The sequence below is a fragment of the Salminus brasiliensis genome, chromosome 14, assembly GCF_030463535.1.
Source record: "Salminus brasiliensis chromosome 14, fSalBra1.hap2, whole genome shotgun sequence".
Taxonomy (NCBI): Eukaryota; Metazoa; Chordata; class Actinopteri; order Characiformes; family Bryconidae; genus Salminus; species Salminus brasiliensis.
Genome location: NC_132891.1, coordinates 30,656,247 through 30,681,211, shown reverse-complemented (window position 1 = coordinate 30,681,211; position 24,965 = coordinate 30,656,247). Strand labels below are relative to the sequence as shown.

The 24,965-nt window shown below is 42.1% G+C and overlaps 1 protein-coding gene across 7 annotated transcripts in view; it reads left to right on the top strand.

Annotated features, from left to right (window-relative positions):
- The window catches only part of c1qtnf12 (C1q and TNF related 12), a 60,581-nt gene extending 54,158 nt beyond the window's left edge, over nt 1–6,423 (top strand). For all 7 annotated transcript variants that reach the window (XM_072656410.1, XM_072656414.1, XM_072656412.1 and 4 more), the window contains 4 exons: nt 267–375; nt 1,867–1,960; nt 5,025–5,103; nt 5,461–6,423. In XM_072656410.1, coding sequence (XP_072512511.1) covers nt 267–375; nt 1,867–1,960; nt 5,025–5,103; nt 5,461–5,559 — 381 coding nt within the window. In that variant the 3' untranslated portion in view covers nt 5,560–6,423. The remainder of the gene's footprint in view (nt 1–266; nt 376–1,866; nt 1,961–5,024; nt 5,104–5,460) is intronic.
- The last annotated feature ends 18,542 nt before the right edge of the window (nt 6,424–24,965 follow it).

Below are 24,965 nucleotides of genomic sequence, written 5' to 3'. Positions count from 1 at the left end.
ATTAAATTGTGGAGTATTAAACTTTTTACTTTTAAACTTTCATTTCATAGCTTGGAATGCTACTCAAAGACTTTTATATGCTCCTCAATATTCTCAACATATTTAACCTTCTCTGAAAAGTTCTCTGGAGTTTTCTGAAGCGCAACTGTTCGGGATTTTTAGGGCTAAGCAGCTTCCATTTCATAGATCCAGAAGTAGGAACCGGTTGTTTGGTGTCTGGCGTTCATTGCGTCTCTCAATAATTCGCACTTGTCTCTTACCTCCAGCCTCCTGCCAAAGGTGCCTTCCTCAGAGGGACGGGGATGGATCAGTCCACTGGCCGCTTTACAGCGCCCATCACTGGAATTTATCAGTTCTCTGCCAACGTTCATATTGGTAAGAAGGTGCTTCACTACACACCTATCACAGGAATTTGTTCGTGCCTGGAAATGGCTCTGTGGAAGTATAGATGATTGTAAATAATCAGAGCCTGAACTGTGGTATGTGTGTGTTTTCGACCTCTATTTTTCCCCAAGAATTAAACAGGCAATTTTTGTTACTGGGCTTTCAGGATATACGCCCATCAGCCATACCATTTAAACCACCTGCTTAATTATGTGTAGGTCAAAAACAACATATTGGGGCATGGACTCAACAAGACCTCCGAAAATGTCTTGGGGTATCCAACACCAAAACATTAGCAGCAGATCCTTTTAAGTCTTGTTAGTTGTAAGGTGGGGCCTCCATGGATCACATCAATGTGTCTTGGGCACCCATGACCCTGAACCACCCTGGTAGTTCACTGTTTGTCCTTCCTTGGAGCACTTTTGGTAGGTACTGACCAATGCATATGGGGGACACCCCACAAGACCTGCATGATGCTTTAGAGATGCTTTGGCCCAGTCGTCTAGACATCCATACAGTTTGGACCTTTTTAAAGGCAATGTTCAGACTGCCAGCCCAAATTTCTGCATTGTCTAAGTTAACAATGTTCTCTGTTCTGATTGGCTCATTCTGTTAGGTGGACCTTTCAAGTTCCGCCCACAGATGTGTTCGTTTTGTAGCAATTGTTGAAAAAACATTACAATTGGCAACCCAATATTAACTAATAACGAATAATTAATAATAGCAACTAACTTCATTAGGCTGAATTAAATTATGACATCAAACATCAAACGTCGGGCTTGTCTAACCAAGCAACAGTTTTTATCTCACTACATTCTGTTCTACTAAGTTATGCTATATAGGAAAGGGGCAACAGAATGCCGAGCAGTGGAGAAGATGGAGAGCTGGAGAGCGAAAAGTGCCAGTCTCTCGCTAAGATGAAAAAGAAACTCTGGCGCCGTGATTGAAAGCACACAGCCTCAGCCCTGTCTGTAGTCAGCTTCTCTGAAATGGGCTTGTGGATCTCCTACTGGCTCCATCCATCTTCTCTGAGAGACAGCCTTGTATGGTTCTAGTGAAAAAAGCCCCTGAGCAACAGCAGACTTAAATTCTCCCTAAGCTCTAGTGCCGCCACCGAGCTCTCAGCAGTAGGCCGTGGCACAAGCTCAGCATCTCTTCACAACTGCTGCTGACCCTTGCTCAGACCATGCAGGAGGTCCAGAACCATTGGCTCCAGCTCTATGTGCCCCAGATACAAAGTTCTATCAGACATAACAGTTCCCCAGCGCTGACTGTCAGGAACATGGCAATACCTTCGTGTTTATACTTCAGAAGACACTGCGCAGGCTTCAGGCCATGTTTACTCCAGTAAAGGAAAATATGATTTCTTTTCTTCTTCTTCTTCTCATACTTCAGTTGGCCTCAGAATGTTCTAATGCACTCACTCCTCTGGAACACAAGCGTAGCTCCTGACCTGAAGGTGATTGTGTGTTCTGTTTGCAGACCACAGCGAGGTGAAGAGAAGTAAGAACCAGCTGAGAGCCAGAGACAATGTGAGAGTGCTGATATGCATCGAATCGCTCTGCCATAGATACACGTGAGTGCTCTCTTATCAACACTTGGCAGAAAGCTGGCGTCTGGCCGGTGTGGAGTATTCTGATGGGATGCTGTTGCTAAAATGCTGCTTTTGTTTTGTTCACTGTTCATGGACTAGTTTCCTAAAACCTTTGTAGAATGGAGATCATCTTAACATCTTGGTAGAGCAAGCATTTAATGCATTGCTCACTTCACCTTTTAGCAATGATCTTTGTGCTCAGAGGGTTTTGGGGAACAACTGACAAACATGCTACCCTAGAAATGATACCTGATTGTGTTAATATAGGCACTCATTAGCACTCCAGCCTCTTAACTTTCTAAATTCCCTGGTCAACCTCACAGAATGTCACCACTGTTTCTAGATCATTTTATAATGTCAGGCTCTAAAATGTGATACATATAATTGCACAATTTCATTTGTCAGCCCCCCGATGCCGCTTGTCAGTTTTGGTGGCCTCAGCTATGTCTGTTGTTAACAAGACCGTTGTGGAGACATCTCTGCTGATACCAGCAATTTTGGTAGGAAAGTCAGTCGCCTGTATAATTTCCCCTCATGTATTTATCATGGCCGAACGCTGCACTTCGACTCCGTTTCCATAGACCACATCCACATCTACATAAATTCATGTATGACCCAGGCTCATAGGAATACATCAGCAGTGATGAAAATTAGTATTTTTCTTTGGGCTCTTCTCAGAATTAAAGCCATGTGGTTTTTATTCCAGTGGCACAGGCAAGTGAATGCATGTCGTAAAAGTCCTCTTCAACAAATCAAACAAAAATGATTTTAGCTTATGAAAAAAAAAAAAAAAATGTAGGGGGGAGGGTTAGTGGTGGAGACAAAGAAAGGCAGATCCAGGCAAATCCCAGAGCCAACAGTAATTAGTTGTTTGTTGGTGTTGCTCTAGCTACACTGTGGACGAGAAAAAAAATCTAGAGGAACAGTTAATGAAACCAATCAGTGTAGCAGTGCCAGTTTGTCTTGTGCCAGGATTTATGGGCTGTAAATCATGCTGTCTGTTCCGGCCTGTATGGAAGCAGCAAGGCATTTCCTGTGTTAAAGTGGAGCGGGCCTGTTAAAACCAAATGTCCTGGGACCTTCAGTCTGGTCCAGTCACCTTGGTAACCTTTAGAGCCCCACCTTTGACTCAAATGGGTCCTGGGTGCTCTTAGAATCATTGGGAAAATATGGGGGAAGGGTGTCTCTGTGAAGAGTGTCTAGGGAGGTTTTGAGGCTTATAGGAAGGGTCTGTATTTAATGTATTACTGGTATTATATATTTTTAATTGCCATGTTATGTAACAAAAACAACAACAAAAAGAATGCAACCATGTGGTCTGAATTATTTATAAATATATAAAATGTTCATAAACATATCTGCCAATTTGGTTTAACCCTCTGGTGTCTAAGGGCATTTTTTTCATGCGTTCTGTTCTTGCACATCTTCTTAAATTTGCCTTTAAAGGCACTTGCATGTAATATAATACCCACATGTTTCATATCAATATGTTTAGAACAAGCTTGGTTCTCACTATAATGACCTAGAGCACTGCGAGAAGAGATACTCTGAACCTGAAAAACTGAAGTCAGATTTCAGAAATTCTTAATAATTCTTGTAAAAACATCCCTTTACTCATGTGGACGAATTGTTTTGGTGCCTCAAATGAGTTTATCAGAGTCTTAGCTTCACTAAAGCAGTGGAATATTTGAATAAAATAGTTTATAAATGGCAGATTTCATGTGGTTGTTGGCTGTCCAGACTATTAAAAATCTATCTGGATATAATCTAGATATTCCAAAAAATCAAATTTCGCCTAGCAGTTGGAACATAGCCTTTGACAAGGGCCGAACTGTGTGAATGGCTAGATGACTGGGTCAGAGCATCTCCAAAACAATTGGCAGGTCTTGTGGGATATTCAGGATATGCAGTGGCCAGTATCTAGCAAAAGTGGTTCAAGGTAGGACAACTGGTGAACTGGCAGCAGGCCGTGGATGCCCAGTGTTTACTGATGCCATTGGAGACCCCACCTCACAACTTACAGGACCTACACAATATTAGAGAGGTTGTTTTAATATTATGGTTGATTGGTGTTAGGTGACCCAGCACCACCTAAGAGTTGAATACCTCATTAAACAACAACAACACACAAATATGAAACCCAGGCTTATTTTAAGGCCTTTAGAAAGTTTAAAAATCAATACCATCAAGAGTTAGAAATGTTATACCAGTAAGCTTCCACACTAGGTGGCTATGCTTGGACACGACTCCTAACACTACATTGTCTCACCTCTGTAATACGAGTAACTGTGTAAGTCACTCTGGAAAAAAACGTCAGCTAAATGACAAATGTGAATGTAAATGTAAGTTGAATGCATTTGTTGTATCCCAGCAGACAAAACCAGTGAGCCAGTGGAACCAGTGCTACACAACAGTAGCAATCGTTAACTATTAGGACTAATATATAGTATACAATAACAAAGACAACTGCTCACATAATTTTTGGCTAATTTTGTTTACAAAATTAGCTGGGTTTTTCCATTCTAGCTCATGCTCTTACAGCCACTCGAAAATGCAGAGAATGTGAGATGAGGCTTGTTGAGATGGCAGCTAGAGACAAGACCGGCATGATTGATTTACCATAAAAATTCTCAATTTTCCACCCAAGAGGAGTGGGTGGATGTGGCAGGAAGAGAGTGGCCTGAAGCGGCTGCTGAGAATCTTCAGCCCGCCCTGCAAAAATCATACAAGACAAAATGTCACTTCAGCTTGTGCATTCGACTGGAAGATCTGACGTTAGCTGCCTCGTGCAAGAATGCAGCCATGGCTAGAAAACTAGAAAAGCCATGGCTATTCATTTTAGTGGCAGTGATTTGAAGGGTCATTTGTAAAAGCTTATTTAGACATCTGACTCTGTCTGAGCTCACCGGCACTGAATGCTAAAGTATCAACACGTTAGCAACAAGGTCTGCTAATCTGCTATGCAAGTGTTTGCTTATCCAGGGTGAATTCTTTGCCAGAGTAGCTTTTTTTAACCGAACCATGTATCACCTTGACTTTTGCGTAGGTCTTTGGAGATGATCGTTGGCTTGGAGAGCAACAGCAAGATATTCACAGTGTATGTTAACGGACTGCTGGAACTCCAGGTGAGTGTGCTGGCTCAATCAATGTCTCTATACATTTATATGACCATTTACAGAGGGGATCATTTAAAACACATTTATAACATCCCTGCTACCGTGTAAGGGCTACATGTGTGTACCACACTACAGTACATTACATTAAGAGGAAAATTGTGTACGTTTGATTTTTCCACCCAACTATTCCTGTCATGATCTGCATTCACTTAAGGAAACATCTTAAACATCTTCCAGCTGTTTTTGTTATTTGGGAAATGTTCTCCCGCTAGTACTCCAGTTAAGAGCACGCCATCCAAAAAGGAAACAATCTCAGCCCCAGCAGCGTACAGGCTTTTTCATATTTCTGTTATTTTTCCCCTCTAGGCTGGCCAGTACACATCCATATTTGTGGACAACGCAGCAGGAGCTTCCATCACAATACAGAATGGCTCAGACTTCATGGGCATGCTGCTAGGGGTATAGCCTCACCCAGGACTGCTCTGCTTTCTCTTGGACTTATAATCCAACACTCGGTCAAACAATGGACGAAATGGGACGTCCAAAGACTGTAAACTCAAAGGCTTCAGGTGCGACTGATCAGACGTGCTGACTGACATTCTGGAAAAAAGACAGTTTGAATGGAATTCTGTCGTCCTCGGAGAGAAATGAGGACATGGATGTGGACACGTTTTCTTCACATGCTATGGAAAAAATCTTTTTCATAGTCTTTTCATACACACAACGAAAGCAATCTTTTGTTATACTGGGGTTTTGAGAATATTATATTGAGCAGAATTTATTTTGTGGTACATATAGATGAATATATATAAATATATATATATGTTACAATAGATGTATACAAAGATCTATGATACTACAGATGCATAATTGTGGAAAATGGAGGCTCTTGTTCGATGTACTTTGATACAGATTTGTTATTTGAAAATGTTATTTGACTGCTTTAGCAAATCTTGTATATTTTTGCTAGAAAAGGGGTGTAATAATGCTCAGATCACGTATATATTTGAGTGGAAAAGGAGTGTTAATGGGTAAGGCCTCGTCTATGGACTCGGAACTTGGCCTTATCTCCGTGAGAGATGAATCCTGTTGTGCTTATCACGTCATATGTATACATCTCTATATTGTTGATTTCTAATGACAATACAATAGATTACAGACTGTAATGCGCACCTCACAGCTGTAAAACACTGTCTTTACCAGCAAATGGACATGGGTGTTTACAAAGAACAGATTCGCCAGCTTGAGGAGGTCTAAAGCAGGAGAAGGATTAAAAAAAAAAGCCACCATTGGCAAACACTTTCAGATTAAAATATTGCTTCAACAGTGTACGATTGTGCTTGGTGAGTGTTACTACCGTGACAAATTAGGCATGTTGGAGATTCCTGCTGAAATGCCAAACATGTCAGCCTTCCGTTCCTCAAGCATCCCCTTGGGAGGCCATAAGATCTTCTGTTTTCTTAGGTGAACTACCAGCCATTTTCTTTTCCACTTAAGGTAACTACATACAATAAATGTAAGTACCATTCATATACGCCTAAATGTAACTGTGGTTGACTCAAAACAAGAGTGGGAATGATTATAGAGTAACTGTTACTACATGAATGAATGTGTGGCAAAAGTATCAGTTTTGGAGGGACGGGGTGTCCCGGCATTCTGGCTAAAGCAGAAGCCGCCCTGCTGTGTCTACAGAACTTAATGAATGGCTAAACGTATAAAAGTATAAAAGTATGCCTGTGTTAACATTGCAAAAAGACCCCTAGCGGAGATAAAAGTGGAATTCATTTCTATTCTATTCTAATCAAAATATGTCCCATTTTTTTACATTGCAGTTTCAGTTAAAAACTTCGGAGTTTACCACAACTGGTTTGACGATGTTTTAGCGCTGTTTTAAGGCAAATCTAATGAAAATATGTCCCATTTTTTACGTTCCAGTGCCAGTTAAAAACTTGGGAGTTTACCACAACTGGTTTGACGATGTTTTAGCGTTGTTTTAAGGCAAATCTAATGAAAATATGTCCCATTTTATGTACTAGTGCCAGTTAAAAACTTCGGAGTTTACCACAACTGGTTTGACGATGTTTTAGCACTATTCCAAGGCTAATCTAATCTAAATATGTCCTATTTTTTACATTGCAGTTCCAGTTAAAAACTTGGGAGTTTACCACAACTGGTTTGACGATGTTTTAGCGCTGTTTTAAGGCAAATCTAATCAAAATATGTCCCATTTTTTATGTTCCAGTTCCAGTTAAAAACTTGGGAGTTTACCACAACTGGTTTGACGATGTTTTAGTGCTGTTTTAAGGCAAATCTAATGAAAATATGTCCCATTTTTTACATTGCAGTTCCAGTTAAAAACTTCGGAGTTTACCACAACTGGTTTGACGATGTTTTAGCGCTGTTTTAAGGCAAATCTAATCAAAATATGTCCCATTTTTTATGTTCCAGTTCCAGTTAAAAACTTGGGAGTTTACCACAACTGGTTTGACGATGTTTTAGCGCTGTTTTAAGGCAAATCTAATCAAAATATGTCCCATTTTTTACGTTCCAGTGCCAGTTAAAAACTTGGGAGTTTACCACAACTGGTTTGACTGAGTAGGAAATCCAACTCGTGAGGGCGTTCCAATTGAAATTTCCTTGGAACCTCGAAAAATCCACAGCAGCATAATAATAATTAAGTTGATGTGCTGTAATATGGTGAATAGAGCTAAATGTTTAAGCTGACTAGCTCCTTTCTGCTGTCTTTGTTAGCTTTGGGTGCTAACACTTACGCTAGCTACCAGGCTCACTGCACACAGAATGGGTTTAAGTTTATCTGAACCACGGTTATGTTAGGAGGGTAAAGATTACTGAAAAAAAAAAAATCCAGCTCATGACAAGCTTGGTCTTGGTCTGTTGGCAGCTGGTCAAATGATCTAAGCTGGTGTTTGATGGTCCAGGTGTTTGAAAAGCTGGTCATCCAGCAGAAAACATAGGTAAGCCGGTACAGATAGTTAACCAGCTCAGCTCTTGACCAGCATAGCGTATGAGCGTGATAAATACGCTGCTCTGTCAGCATGACCAACTTGACCAAGTTGGTTGTCAAGCTAGTCATCCTGGTTGGCTGGCTAGTTTGGTCAAGCTGGTCATGCTGGTGAACAAGCATGGTCTGATTGGTCATGCAGCTTTTTAAGCTGGTTATGGTGGACAAATGCTTTGACTAGCTTAGTTAAATTGATGCCAGACATGCTGGAAGACCTGCTAAACCATTAAACTCAAACAAAGAAACAAACAAAAAAACATAGGCTACGGTTGTAAGGAGCTAAGCTGGTCAAGGCTAAGCTTGACCAGTTTATAAAGGGTTTAAATGGTTTAACACTGTTGAGTGATGAATGGGTGATTGCTGATCGAATGACTTGATGGTTCAAGGCAGCAAGTTAAAATGTTCAATCCATCCCACCTTTGTGTTCATAGGTAGAAATTCATCATGTTTTCATCAAACAGCTGTATGTCAAAGTAATGTATTGCATAACTATGTCATTATGTAATTAAACCAGCTGTTTCCAAATAGTAACATGAAAAATGGGAAACCAGCTATTATCCAATTTGTGTTTTCCAAATAGAAACTCATATCGTCTCTATGTAATGAACTAACTCCATGTAGCTACCATATCGAATCTACCATATCGAATATGGAATCTCGTTTGGTACGCTAACGGAAACAATACCCAAAGTTTCATAATGGCGTTCCACAGCCAGCGAAATGGAAAATACTCTTCGGTGAAAGCAGAGTGGAAAATGCATTCTTGGGTCATTTGCATTGTAAATATCCATGAATGCCTCAAATACCTTGGTGAACAAGAGCGGGTACTGCCAAGCTCACTGCGGCCTGCCACTGGGACACACCGTGGTGCGATCCTCCAAAACCCAGCTTTTCACTGTCATTTAGAAAGCCAACGCGAAAAACAAGGTGCTCATAAATGTGACACTGTTTATTTATTTATGTATGTATTTCTTTTCAGGGTTTTTTGTATGCCTGCTTGCTTCCAGGCTTGTGGTTTCAGTTATTCGAGTCCCTCGCCACTGCAGGCCCAGAGCACAGGCTGGAGTCAATGGACCTTTTTGTTTTTCTTGCTTTTTCACACAGAAGTTGCTGGTCGAGGGAATGAAGACTGAGCTGGCACAAAATCCTCAGGACTCAATTTCGCATCTAATGACGACTTTTCAGAGTCTGGTTCCTTCCTGTTCAAGAATCAATTTGGTCATTTTGAGAAGTCCGTGTACACTTTGACCGTTCGATTTTCGTTCAAAAATTGAAAAAATAGAAAACTAAAAAAAGACCTGATTTCGGATTCTTTTTTTCAAATAAAAACATGGAAAACGAGAAAAGATCTGTGTATCATTCGTTCTTCAAAAGGCACAAGGTCCCAGTCTATACATCACCTAGATTTAGAGTTGTCCACATTGATACATACCTGGGTAGAGTTGTCCACATTGATACGTATTCTCGCTGCGTCTTTCTTGACAGCAATGTGTTTAGTTCCTCTGAACAAGATGAAATGCAATCTTCAACCATGAAACTCCAAGTAAAAGGGAATGACGCTAACAAGTCAGAACTTCTGGTTCACACAAATCAAAAAGGTAAAAAATCTAAATTAAGTTTGGTCTCGGCTCATTTTTCTCATCTTCTATTTTTGAATGAAGCATAAAATCCAAAGCACAAGCCAGGATTTGTTTTTTTGGTATTATATTCATTAACGAAATAATGCAAATTTTCTTTATTTTTCTGAATTTGGACTATCAACTGAATCAGAAAATAAATTGATAATTAGATACACTGAATGAGAAACCACCTGTTATCCATATTTTTGTTTCCCACTAGTAACATGGAAAACAGGAAAACACTTATTATCCAATTTCTGATTTTACATCTGAATAAAAAGAAAATATATATATATATATATATATATATATATATATATATATATATACTTGTAATCAGTTTGTCCAGTTTTGCCTTTATATGCCAGAAGGCATCCTGGAAAGAAAGTAGCACAAACCTCTTGCAAAGGAAAGGGAAACAAGTAGCAATGAAAGGCAGTGATTTGTCACTTAATAAAATAAGCAGAATATTTTAGGAGCTTTTAGTGTTTAAATTCAGTTGATTTTTGGTGTCCTTAAAAGTTTTTTTGAGGAATTCTGACCTCTGACCTGATTTGTCATGTTTTTATTAGAAAACAAAAATGGGACGATATTTGGTTTTCTATTTTCTGTTTTTTTTTTTTTTGAAACAATAATTGGATAATGTCTGGCTTTTCATTTCCTATGTTTTTATTAGAAAACAAAAAATGGACAACAGCTGGTTCCCTATTTTCCATGTTTCTTTTTGAAAACAATAATTGGATAATGGTTTGTGCATTTTCTATTTTGCAATTTTTGAACACAAACTGAAATTGCAAAAAGTACACAGACCCTGAGAGCACTGTGTTTTACATGTTTAGAGTTTTCTTACTTTATTGGGTATACTGTGTTCAGCAGATACTGTACTGAGAGGTTCGCATCTGTGATGTAAAAAACAAACTGCCATTGTTTACTTCAGAAATGAAATGCTGCAGTTTGACTGCAGCTGTTCTGTTTTCACAGCAGCCGCACAAAATTAGCATGTCGGTATTCAAAAATTTACACATGAAGGCACTCGAACACTCGTGGTAATTTCACAACACTTCACCGTGCCAATTTTCCCTGCAATTATAGCTAATAATTGACACCTGCTTGCTAGTTTCACAGAGCCTGATTACAAATAATCTCTTTCAGGTGGCTTGTTTACCAGCTTTGGCACCCCGGAGACAGCCAGTCTCATCTGTGTTTTTATTGGGGAATGGTTTGACTCACTGTAATATTTCCCTAGACAACAACACATTTGTCTCAATCTTTTTCAGTTCACCGCACACAGCTGACGTCTTCCTAGCGCAACATACCTAAATATGTAATTCATAAAGAAAACATGCCTAAATAGAAAAAATCTAATATATAGATAAAATCCAAAACTAAATCAGTGTACTCAGATTAATTTAATGTCATTAGAACAACAGTTGTGTTATTGTTTTACATTGTTGCTGTCATGAGAAAAGCTCCAGCTGTCTTTGATATTTAATTCAATATGTTTTTGTTTACAGTTGGACGAATACTAATGGTCCAAAGTCACTTAAAACCTTGTTACAGTAACACACATACATTAAAAAAAATCCTTTTAATAAATACATTTCCATTTCAGCTCATGATGAGTGATGATAGTCTCATAAAGAAATGTTTGAATATTGAAATTATGGAATGACTGAATGGTCAAATTTTATGTAATGATAAAAAAGTCAAATATAACAGAATATATAACGTCTAAATGGTCAGATTCTGGCATCAGTAAATACTTGGGTGTTACAACATGTCTGAATGGTCAAATGTTATTAGGTTAGTAATTTTTAATCATAATTAATCATTGAATGTTGGAAAATGACAAAATAATGAAATAAATCGAATGTTGCTACATGACTTCAATTATAAATGTTACAGAATGACTAAATAGTCAAATGTAATTATTAGTAAAATGTTATTGCATGATTAAGTAGTTGAATGTTATGAAATTACAAAATAATCAAATGCTATCACATGATTTAATTTACAAATGTTACAGAATGACCAAATGTATTTATTAAATAGTCAAATGTTATTACATGATTACATATTCAAGTGTTACAAAATGTCTAAGTAGTTGAATGCCCTCTAATTATTGAATAGTACCATTTTATCATGAAATTTACAAATGTTACAGAATGACGTCATGTGTTGTCATGATTAAAATGATAAAATAGTACATAGTATAGTAAATAAATAGGTAATATAGTGAATATCTAATGTTGTAGTGTTGTAATAATGTTATAGTATTATAACAGGTTTAAACAGTCAAATGTTACAGAATGATTAAACAGCCCAACATCACTGAATTGCTTAGATGACTAAATGGTCAAATATTATGAAATGACTAAATAGTCAACAAATATGAAAAACTAGATTGTTACTTTTGTTATGACTTACTTCTAAATACAGATTTATAATTGGTGACACTACCAGACTTGGGTGGTCTGTGTGTCACAAGATACCACTAAGGAGCTTAAAACCTCCTGGCGCACAAATGCCTGTCCTGCCAAACTGAATTAGACCCTGAGAACACTGGCGTAAGTGCATCATTAGCACTGTTTTCACTGGAGTGAAATTCAGTATATTAAACTATGTAGCAAAACATGCATTCTCATTTCTCGGACCCACCTTCTGGAGTTGACAGGCTTTTTGAGGAACGTAGGCAGGGATCTGGGTAAAGGAGTAAACTCAACCCGGGATGAAAGATTTACCACCAACTTTTCAGAAATAATATATTTAAGAACGTAAATCTCTAGCCATTATCGCTTCTCAATTCACTGTAGATTTATAGTGGTTAGAGGAGTGTGTTGCAATACTACACACATTTTGCCAGGCCAAATAGCTCCTTCTGGCAGTGTTGCATTGCTGTGCGTTAGGATCTATTGGGATGGAGATGTTATTTCTGCTTGAGTACAGCGTGATTAGGTCCAGTTATATCCTCTTACTGAAGCATAACGAGTTGTGAAATCACTTCTGTTCTGCAGATAAAATACACTTCATTTTTGTGGATGTAGTTCAGGGGTAGGTCTACCTCAGGGGAAGCCTAGATTTCCAGACTCCAGACAGATCACACCGCAGTCAAATTCGAGGAAGCTGGAGTGGGTTTCAAATACAAACCAGTCATTTTCAAAATCTAATCTCATAGGACGTGCATAGTTTCCATTGGGGACGGTGGGGGGCATGCCACCCCACTTTTCAGAACCCAGTTTCAAACTTCATGGTGCTTCCAAGCAGCTTCTGGGACCAAAAGTGCAAACTTGGGGCAATCTCAGAAAATGCAAAGAATCCACACTAATAAGTTAACCAACTGAAATGTCCTTTAGTCAGGGTTCACTTTATCACTTGGTTCTGGCGTTAAAGAAGCTACTGAAAGTATCCCCCCCCCCACACACACACCTTTGCGCTAGCAATGCTCCTTACGCTAGAAGGGTGAGGACTTAACAAATGTTTCGTTCGATACATGCAAAGCCAGCCAGCATTTTTTCCCCCTGAACTGCCTCCAATGCGGCACCAGCGGGCCGCCGACAAGGCTTGAAGGAAAGTGCTGGGTCCCCAGCTCCACCACACCAGCTAACAGACGCTTGTGCCTGCCAACATCGCTTAATAGTGATGAGTGGAATTGTGCTCTCTCTGACTCCTGCTGCTGATGGCAAGCTTACATCCTTTTATCAAGTAACTATTCATACAAGCAATGATTTAAAGCCCCTGGGAACACATTTCAGTCTTAATATTCTAATGAATGTGTGTGACTGACAGCCCTCTATCACTGGCGAATGATACATTTTACAGATCTTAAGGGTTTACTGAGGTGCTGAGATCTGTCCATTGTCTCTCCCGTCCCTCGCAGCTTCACCACAGCATTTTGTGGGGAAGGGAAGGGCATGGATCTCCCCGGTTACGGTGCTGTGTCAGGACCTCCCATCCTTCCTGGTACCCAGACACTTTGAAGCAGAGGGGCAGTGGTGACCGGACGTGAGGAACACATGGGAGATCATCATGTTTGCATTATATAGCTCCGGCAGTATTTCTTAGGAGCATTTTCATGCTGTGAATCTCCCATTCTACCACATCCCTGGTGTGTCTGTGAACCACTGCAGCCTCAGCTTTCTGTTCTTGGCTGACAAAACTGAAACCAGACGTGATCTTCTGTTGTTGTCGCCCAGTCGCCTCAAGGTTGGACATGTTGTGCATTCTGAGGGTGTTTCTCAGCAGCAGTTTAGCTGTTCATAAATGGTAGGTTCTCTAAAGAAAGAAGGTTCACTTCATTCTGTGTTTCACCCAAGAAAAATTAATATTGCTTAGATTATTAAAAAACAATTTAGCCCTGCACTCCCTGACACATCAGATGGTCCCCACACCTTTCCAGGCAGAACGCCTGAGGCCGAGACTGGAACCAGTCAGACTGTCTTCACTCCAAATGAATCCAAATCCAAATTAATCCACCGAGAATGTAGTCATGGAAAGTTTTTTGGCATTGCCTTCTACACAACACTCCAGCATGATAAAACTTGTAGCTGTATAGTATACTGGATGCAGATATACTGTATAGCTACTGTATGTACGTATGATAAACATGTCAAGAACCAAAGAACAATCCCAGGGATTACCCTGTCCTTGTGGGGCTTGTTACGGTAGCCCAACTGGGAACCAGAAAGTTCTGTCCTCAGGTTCCATGTTGCCCACCAGTGTCAGTAATGGGACCAGGAGGAGATAAACCCACCTAGCCCACGCTCCACCCATGTAAGCCCCACATGAGCATGTTGGCTGGAATAGCTGTTTTTTTGAAACCACCATATTCTACATGCACCAATCAGCCATAACAGAAACAACTGCCTAATATTGTGTAGATTCCCTTTGTGCCACAAAAACAGCTCTGATCTGTTGAGGCATGGAGTCCACAAGAACCTTAAAGGTGTCCCATGAAGGTATCTGGCACCAAGACATTAGCAGCAGACTTTTAAGTCCTAAGCAATGAGCCTTGGGCGTCCATGACCCTTTTTGCCGGGGCGTCGGTTGTCCTTCATTGGAGCACTTTTGGTAGGTCTTGACCTCTACATATCAGGAACACCACACAAGACCTGCCTGATGTTTGGGAGATGCTCTGACCCCTCACCATGCCTAACAGCAGGCGTGGGCCAGAGGGGTATAAAGCATTGAGCTGTGGAGCAGTGGAACTGTGTTCTCTGGAATGATGGTTGGTGCTCCAGCCACTACGGTTGGGATGAGTTGGTGTTGAGGTGGGGTGGTGATCACTGTAGCTCTTGACAATGAATGCAATCAAATCCTCACCGCAAAGCTCCAAAACCTAGTGGAAAGCCTCCATTGAACAGTAGAGACAATTACTCCAACAAAAGCAGGATTAACTCTTTTTAAAACCTTGATTTCAAAAGAAGCAATGAACGAGCAGGTGTCCCAATACTTCTGTCACCATTGGTCGACATACGAAGTAGTTTATATGCCTTAGTCTTGCCCATTTTTTGTGCTTCCGCACATCAACTTCAAGAAATAACTGTTCACTTGCTGCCTAATATGTACTAATATGTACTATAGTAACCATCGCACCATCGTAACCATATAATCAATGTTATTCACTTCGCCTGTCTGTGGTTTTAATGTTATGGCTGATCAGTGACCTCTTGTTCTTGTTGTCCAACCTAAACTGTTCTACCCACCCAACTTGCTTAAGGCCAAAAACCTGACATAGTTGTATGTCATGTTTTTGGCCTGTGTGTGAGTGTGTGTAAGCTGGTATGGTGAACAGTTTAGCCCACTCCATTATTCTTTTGTCATTTGACTCTTATTGTCTACAGGCAAAGAAGGCTTTTCTGTTGGTTCTGGCGATAATCTTGAACCCTGATTTAATGCGAGTAGTAAATTCAGTGTGTAATTTAGTGTGAGTAATTGTTCTCAGAGGACTGAGGGAAAATATCTGATGCTTAGCACATACTGACATCTAACAGAGTCTGAATGAGGCAGTAATGTGGCCGTACTCACTCTTCAAAATAAAGGTGCTTTAAATGGTTCTTCGTTTTGCTTGTAATGGGAGATGGGTGTGGGTGTGAAGAACCCCTTAAAGATCTACAAAGACATCACTAGATGCAGGGGAGTCATTAGAGCCAATTAACTGTGGCATGTGCCTAGTAAAAAGTTGCACTGCTCCACTAAAATGACAGCAATAAAAAGTTCATTTTATTCAGGATTGCTGAGCAGAACTACAGGACACACCATGCAAATTCACTACACGCACTACATTTCCCATAATGCCCCAGCATCTTTCTAAAAGTTTCACGGAGTAATGGACTATGGAACACCGTTTGGCCCATAACCTCACGTCAAACTTGTGTAGTCCCTACATCAACATGAGGCATACTGACATTAGCGCCAACCAATTGCATGAGCGCAGACAGTGTTCCGAACCTCTTTAAGACATCCAAGCTTGCCCTGCCAATTTCTACAACATTAAGATGTATGAATCTGATGTGTTAACACAGACTCAGATATTTAACTGAAAATCAGCCATGCAAAAGACAAGGTAATAATAGCTCATAGCTGTATGTTTTAGTTATAGCCACTAATAACCATATAACCTACTACAAATACATGTTAGAGCACTGAAGGCATCGGTTACGATAGCATAGGCTTTGTTTATGCTAGCTAGTTGGTGAGAGGGGCATTGATGACACAAGCTTGGAAAAGGAATGTTGGGATATTGCCAAAAAATCACAGCAAACTACTGATATTAAAAGCCTGTTTTTTAGCTGACATATACTGATGATGCAAAGACAAAATCCCAAGTTCACATGTAGTTTATATATTGCAAAGGAAATATGATATAAGAAATAGGAAATAAAAACTAGTAGTAACATTACTAACATTATTATTAATGCATTATTATTAATTATATTAACTAGTAATATTGTTAGGCATGCAGAGGGGTAAGATAGTCCTTTATTAGTCCCGCAGTGGGGAAATTCACAGTGTAACAGCAGAAAGGGATAGCAGGACACTCAGTTACAAAAATTTGGATAAATAATTTACACTATATACACAATATAAATAAGAATTAAAAAAGCAATAAACAATATTATCTACAGCAAAAGACTCTTAATTGCACATGGGGGTGGGATATTGCACATAGTATTCCCTGAACATGAACATGTGTGTGTAGTTAAGTGTGTGTGTATGTGGTCCGCTGGGAGCAGTGCTGGTTGTGCAGTCTGACGGCAGCAGGAAGGAAAGACCTGCGATCCCGCTCTTTCACACACTTGGGGTGAAGCAGCCTGTCGCTAAAGGAGCTGCCCAGTGCTGCCAGAGTCTCATGCATGGGGTGGGAGCTGTTCTCCAGCATGGATGCCAGCTTGGTTGTCATCCTCCTGTCTCCCACCACCTGCACTGGGTCTAAGAAGCACCCCAGGACAGAGCCGGCCCTCTTTATGAGTTTGTCCAGTCTCTTCTTATCTGCCGTCGAGATGCTACTGCCCCAGCAGACCACTCCATAAAAGATGGCAGATGCCACCACTGTGTCGAAGAACGTCCTCAGGAGAGCTCCCTGCACTCCAAAGGACCTCAATCTCCTCAGCTGGTAGAGTCTGCTCTGGCCTTTCTGTACCCCTCTATATTCTCTGTGTGTCCAAGTACAACACATAGTCTAGAAACACGGCTGACTAGATGTAAAGGTTCCCCACAATCTATTGTCTCTAACATCTCTATTACAAACATGATTCTTAATGGAACTAAAAGTGGTTCTTCTATGGCATCAATTAACCCCTTAGACCAGGGCTGGCAAACACATTTGAGGTAACGAGCTGCATTACATGCAGTCCTGCAGTAGTGCTAATGGAGAATTAGCATTAGCACATTTCTGCTAAAGTGTGCTGCTAGCAGAACATCTGACTGACTGACAGACGACTAGTTTCTCTGACTGCTAAAAGACAACCAGACCCCTGACTCTACAGAACGCCAGCAGAAGACCAGAGCACTGGTCTCTGAGCAACTCTCAGCTCTCTATACACTCTCTGTCCGAGCTATAAGATAATTTAAAATATAATAATGTCCCAGTAAACCTGTTGATGAATACAGTCAGTGTTCAGCGTTTGTTTTAACCTTGCAGAATTCACACAGTGCTTTAACAGTGCTAGCTATCAGGTTCTGTCTTAGTGCCTTACTGAACAGCAGGAAAGAATATCGTGACTGACATCAGAGTGTGGAACTCAAACTGCGGCCCAGTGTATTAATATTAGTTCGTACGTCGCAGTTTTTTCTCACTGGAGTCACGCAGAGTTCACAGTTTGGAAGTCCTGCCCCTCCCCAAAATGAAGATTCTGATTGGATTTGCCTCTGACTTTGACCAGAGACGTTGATTTGACTCTTTGTTGTCCCACCTCCAGCTGAAATAGAGATTCTGATTCTGGTTCTGCTGCGAAGTGTGATCATCTCCCGGCCAGGCCATAGACTGTATGGTTCGTGCCTGTATGGTCAGTGTGGTTTAGATCCTGCCTTAGATCCTGTGGCCCACACTTCTTCACTGTCAAAACAACATTCTTGTTAGAATTAACATCAATTTAACAGGCCCTAAAATAGAACCCTGTGGAGCTCCACAAGATACGCTGAACCAAACTGTTACCAAAAACTTAAGCAATAGTGTTTCTGCATAGGGATTAATAGCTGAATAATAAACGCAGGGCTTAAGGGGTTAAAGAACCTTTTGAGGCACCTTGATTTCCAAGAGTGTTGAGTTTACAGAAGACTTTCCTGGCCTTTTTAAGCAGGTCGAATGGTATGTAAAGTGACTAATTCCTGCCGATGAAACAACTGCCAGCTATGACAATGACGCTCATCTCGCAAATCCCAACAACAGGCCCTAAGTCAAATTATCAGATGGTATTCCCCTTAATCATCGGAGAAGCTAGTGCATGGCACATAGCTTTGGCTTTTGATTGTGTTATGCTGTTATTTTTTTTCTTTAATGCATTTAATGACAGCTATGTGAGCATGCTACAACTCATTCTCTCTCTCTCTCTCTCTCTCTCTCTCTCTCTCTCTCTCTCTCTCTCTCTCTCTTCCTTCCCCCCGTGTGGAGCCTACAGAGCCTGCCAAGGTGATTGCGAAACCCACCCAGCCACGACAAAAAACTCACTGACAGGAATTTCCCATTGCTCCACTATCAGCATCAGAAGAGCTGAGTGATCCCAATTGCCTCCTGCCCAAATGCTAAGAGCAGCCCACCACTGCCTCCCCCCAACCACCACCACTTTCAGAGAAGAGAAGGAGCGTTTATGAAAGGTCCCTTTGTGAGTGCACGACTTTCCTCGTCCCACAGTGGCCCGTAAACGGTCATAACAGGGCTGTGTGCGTTTAAGCCGACGTTTAATTAGCGGATTCCTCATCCTCCCCGACGGGGCGCCAAAACTGATAACTCTGGCAGAGGCTCCTGCCGGCTAACTATGCCACTGGAGAGCGGGGCGGACCGCCTGACCGTCTGCCTCTGCGCAAGACAGTGGTTTTATGTATCAAAAACAGTCATAATTCATTTTTACGTGACTCTTTTTCAAGCCTGCTCATTGCTTCAGAATTGAACAGGCTTTAAGAGTGATATACGTAAATGACCTCTGTTCCAAAGGCCCCGTCCAGAGCCTGTAAGAAGTTGTGTATTCGAAGCAGACTGTTTTGGCAGCTTTGGTTCTGTACATAGTATTTTTTTTATGGATGAACTACAAATACTTTAAAATATTTATTTATATTTTATTTAGTTTAGTGTCTGGGGTTCGAGGTAGGGTATGCTGAGGTTAGGTCTCGAAATATTATTGTAAAGGAAAGTAGTGCACCAATATGTGTGTGTCGAAGTCCTTAGCAATAGCATATTGACTCAACATCGCTACAGTGGCATTATCAGCACGCTGCCTGTCGGCCTCGCCACGAATCGCTACCATGGCATTAGTATCACTACCGTAATGTCAGCCTCGCTACCATGCCGTGCTGCCTGCCCGCCTCATTAGCAACACTACCGCAGCATTGGTAACGCAACTGTGGCATCATTACTTCCGTGGTGTTAGCCACTTAGTATAGCATGGCATAGCTTAGCTTTGTTTTTAACGCTGTAACAAGAACATTGTAGTTGTATTTTTTATCTATTGGACATTGCCGCTGTCCTCCTTGGGTCCTCTCTGTGTGCTGTTGGCACTGTGTGTGTTTAGATAGCTGAAGATATTGTACTAGGGTCTGCTAGGGTTAGCTTTTAGCCTACCGTGGATACCTGCTCCCTTTACCAGCTTTCCCACATCATGCGGATATCCGGATTTGAAATCGGACTATTTTACAGCTCCGTTTTACACACAGGGACCACGGCAGTGTCACTGCAATGCTTAGAATGACACACCACCCAAATAATACCTGCTCTGTGGTGGTCCTGTGGGGTCCTGAGCATTGAAGAACAGGGTGAAAGGAGGCTTACAACGTATGCAGAGAAACAGATGGACTTCAGTCTGTAACTATAGATCTTCAAAGAAAAAATGGGCCGAGTTCATTCCAAATCAGTGGTGGTCTTAATGTTCTGATACGACTGTATTTTTATATAGCACAGGCTGGACCATTCATTGCTAATTATACCAACAACAAACTTCATCGATAGCCAGTGCCGAGTGACTAATCCAGGTCTAATACAGTCAGTCGTTTTTCACTTAGTAGCGCTTACTCAGGCCCTTGCTGGACCTGGTCTGACCCGCTCACATTTCTTCCACTGACGAATGGCAAAAGTAGGTTGTTTATTTCCATATGCTGCGGCTCCGACAGCCTTTGATCGCAGTCAAAATCGGAACGTCACTTGCATCGGCCCGAAGGACCAGACCAAACATGCGGCGTGTTCGATGTTCCGCCTTTCGGAAAGCAAAACAGTGGCCGGGTCGCAGGGGACTGGGCGTTTGGGGATGAGTTACAGTCCCCACGGCCTGCTGCAGATTTCCTATTTGTCAGCACTTCCAAACAAGGCCACCTGTAGAGCTGGGAGCAGACACAGAGACTGGCTGTATATTATGCTTCGCGCATGCTTTGAATTTTTTCGGGGCGACCCGAGTTACTCTAAACAGCTCCACGCTGCCCCGGCCCTGCTGATACCAGCCGGCACCAAACAAATGCGGTTGCCACGGTGACGGGCCGCTCGCCTGTCTCTCCGTCATGCTGGGCCTGAGAGGGGCTAAAGATGAGAGATTTGGGCTTATTATTACGATCACAATGAGACCACAGGCATTTACTAACACTCCTGTATTACTCTCTCTCTCTCTCTCTCTCTCTCTCGCGCTCTGCCTCTCTCTCGCTTTGTCTGTTTCTCATCATCTACCCCTCTCTGTATCACTTTCTCTTCTCCTGTGTCTCTCTCCAGGCCTCAGCCCACTTGTCCCTTAGTCTCTCACTCAGTCTCTCTTTCTCACTCTTCCTTCAGTTGCTCCCTTTTCTCTCCCCTTCTGTCTCTCTTTCTCTCTCCTCCTCATTCTCTCTCTCTCTTCCACCTCTCCCCATCAATCTGTCTCTTCTCCCTCTGTCTCTCAGTCTCTCTCTCTCCCTCAGTCTCCCTCTCTTTCGCTCCCCTCACATCTCTCCTTCCCTCAGTCTCTCTCTCTTTCCCCTTCCCTCAGTCTCTCTCTCTTTCCCCTTCCCTCAGTCTCTCTCTCTTTCCCCTTCCCTCAGTCTCTCTCTCTTTCTCCTTTCCTCAGTCTCTCTCTTTCTCCTTCCCTCAGTCTCTCTTTCTTTCTCTCCCTCCCTCAGTCTCTCTCTCTTTCCCCTTTTCTCAGTCTCTCTCTCTTTCCCCTTCCCTCAGTCTCTCTCTCTTTCTCCTTCCCTCAGTCTCTCTTTCTTTCTCTCCCTCCCTCAGTCTCTCTCTCTTTCCCCTTCCCTCAGTCTCTCTCTCTTTCCCCTTCCCTCAGTCTCTCTCTCTTTCCCCTTCCCTCAGTCTCTCTCTCTTTCTCCTTTCCTCAGTCTCTCTCTCTTTCTCCTTCCCTCAGTCTCTCTTTCTTTCTCTCCCTCCCTCAGTCTCTCTCTCTTTCCCCTTTTCTCAGTCTCTCTCTCTTTCCCCTTTTCTCAGTCTCTCTCTCTTTTCCCTTCCCTCAGTCTCTCTCTCTTTCCCTCTTTCCTCAATCTCTCTCTCCCTCGCTCCGTCTCTCTCTCCCCCTCAGTCTCTTTTTCCAGTCTCTGTCTCTATCCCTCAGTCTCTCTCTCTCCCCAGTCTGTCTCTCTCTCTCTCCCTCTATCTTTCATTCTCTCGACTTCTCTCGCCACCCAGTCTCTCAGTCTTTCTCTCTCCCTCTTTTTTTGTTTACCTCTCTCTCCCCCTCAGTCTCTCTCTCTCTCTTTTTGTTTACCTCTCTCTCCCCCTCAGTCTCTCTCTCCTCCTGCAATGTCTCTTTTGTATGTAGTCCCCCCTCACTCTGTCTGTCTCTTTTCTATAGTCTCCATCACCCTGTCTTGCTCTCTCTCTCACCCCCCCCCCCCGTCTCTCTCTCTCTCTCTCTCGCTGTCTCTCTCGCTCTCTCTCTGTGTTGTCAGTGGGGTGAGGTTAATGAAGGGCTGCAGCAGTGCTGTGCAGGCTTATGTTACAGTGGGCTGTATGAAGAGTGCAGTAAAGCTGTGGAATGAGCAGAGTACACAGACACTGAGCAGCCGCTGATTTCCCTATAAATTGTGAGGGGAGCTCTTGCTGAGACCAGGAGGCTCCTTTGAGGAACACACAGAGGCTGCCAGGAATGGAAGCTACGCTGCAAACTCTCTCTCTCTCTCTCTCTCTCTCTCTTTCTCTCTCTCTCTCTTTCCTGTCTTGCACCGGTTTCTTACACAACTGACCCTAAAATAAACTAGTTTAAACTGATATTAAATTAATGTAGGAAAATATTATGTGACAATACTATCTACATTATCTTTAGATGTCACTGTTCTACAGTAACTACAGGGGCAACTATTTACAGTATGTATAGAATATAGAGTTTCTACAGTATCTATATGGGTCTTCTATCTACAGTATCTATAGAGTATAGAGTTTCTACAGTATCTATAGGTCTACTATTTACATTATTTATAGAGATCTACTATCTACAGTATCTATAGATGTCACTGCTCTACAGTATCCACAGAGGTCCACTATCTACAGTATTAATAGAGGTCTACTACTGCCGCCTACTAGCCTGTACGGCTATAGACATCACAGAATAAAAAAAAAAAAAAACATAAAATAAAGAGAATAAAGACAAAAAGTATGCAAAATTTATTTTGGCTAAAGTCCAAAATGTTACAGCACAAAGCAAATACTGTCCGCTCCTCAACAAACACTACCCGTACAGTATGGTGGTGGCAGCATCATGCTGTGGGGATTCTTTTCCTTCCTTAACATTGAAGGACTGATTGGTACTGCATGACAAGCTCCTTTGATCTGCCGAGAAAACTGAAGCTTGGGAGAGATCGCAGGGCAATGATCCCAAGCACATGAAGGCCAAACTAACAGAGTAATGATTTGAATAACAAAAAGGTGGATGTTCATAACCTGAGGATCGCAGCTCATGCTGCCTGCCATCAGCAGCTGGAGCCTGAGAGAGCACAATTGGCCATCTCTCCAGGTGGGCAGATGGGTAGTTGTCTTTCCCTACATCACTTCAGTGTGATGCTGGCCAGCACAGGCGTCTGCTAGTTGATGCATCAGAGCCGGGTCCCAGGCGCTTTCCTCCAAGTGTGTTGCTTTTCTGGTGACATTGCATCTTTTGCCATTTGAAAAGACCTGCTGGCTGGTGGGGCATGTGTCAGGAGTGTTGAGAACATTGCATGTTATAAGGGGAGAGTATTAAGGAGTGAGTCAAACATTTTTGAAGGAAAATTGGGTATAAATATAAATAAATAAATAAACGGTGGTGGTGGATGTTCTACAACGCCCAATAAATTTGCATTCCTCTGCAATCCAGCTGAACCTCATAGCTCCCACTGTCCTGTATAAAGGATATGATACGCACTATTGTTCTCCTCTCTGCATCTATCTTATCGTTCAGAGAGTGGGCTATACAGGCATGGGCCACCTACCGTGCCTCTGCTTGCTTCTGTGTACGTCTACCCAGGAGATCAAATCACATCTTATCAAAACTCCTGCCTACCAGCGCTCGAGGGGATTTGGCCCTGCTTGCCTGTTTGTTTGTGTGCTGTAGACACAAGCATGTTCTAATAAGCTGAGCTTTTGAAATATGATGATTCATTTATTGCTTTGTAGGTAATGACATAAACGCACAAATCCAAGGGATCTGGCACTGACATTCAGTATTTTGTCAAGTCTGTTCGCTTAAGCACGTCAAAACATTAGAACCCCTTTAACTTGCGCCTTAAAATGCCACACATCCGAAAGTTTAAGCACAAATTTTCACACAAATGTTCTGACGTGTCACTGTTTCTGAGGTACACTTCAAAAAGCTAAATACATAGGTTTATACTAGTGCTGTAGTTGAGACCGCTACAGCCGAGTCTGGGTCAAGACCAAGGCCGGGTCACATCGAGTGGAGATAAGTAATGTAAGGTAAGTTAAAAAAATCAGACCATTCTTTACTTGCTTAGCTATTCACAGGAACAGGAGTTACTTTGACCCAAACCTTTGCATGCCACTGTATATATGTGTGTGTGTACATGTGTGTGTTTCTTTTTTTAAGGTTACCATCGTCATTCATCACAGTGAGCTGCCAAACACCAACAAAAAAACCCAAGCAACACCTCGAGGCAAGAGTTATGGAAATGCACCATGAGTCACACAGCCACATCATTAGACTAATTACCTTAAAGACGCGAGGCGACCAGGCATGTTGACTTTAGCGTGGAGACTGCAGGATGCGATGACACAGGCTGTCTCTCTGAGCGTCCCCGTAATTACCCCCCCGGCTCTGGCGCATGTCTGTCAGTGGTGGGCCGCACATGCTAATGCCCGGCTCCCTGCGTTAGCAGAGGGGGTTGGGGGGGGGGGGGGGATGCTGCGGTGCAGTGAGGTTGGACAGGTTGCCTCAGCGTGGGAGCGTGGGAGGCCAGGGCTGGAGCCATCGGTTTAGATTGGTATCGTGTTAATAGTTCCCCAGGCTCCGAGAGGCGCAACTGCGAAACCATAAGAGGCTGAAGAATGCTGATCTCCCCAAATCAGTGTCACAATTAGAGACAATTGCACATGGGGATCGGAGACAGGCATCCAGACACAATGT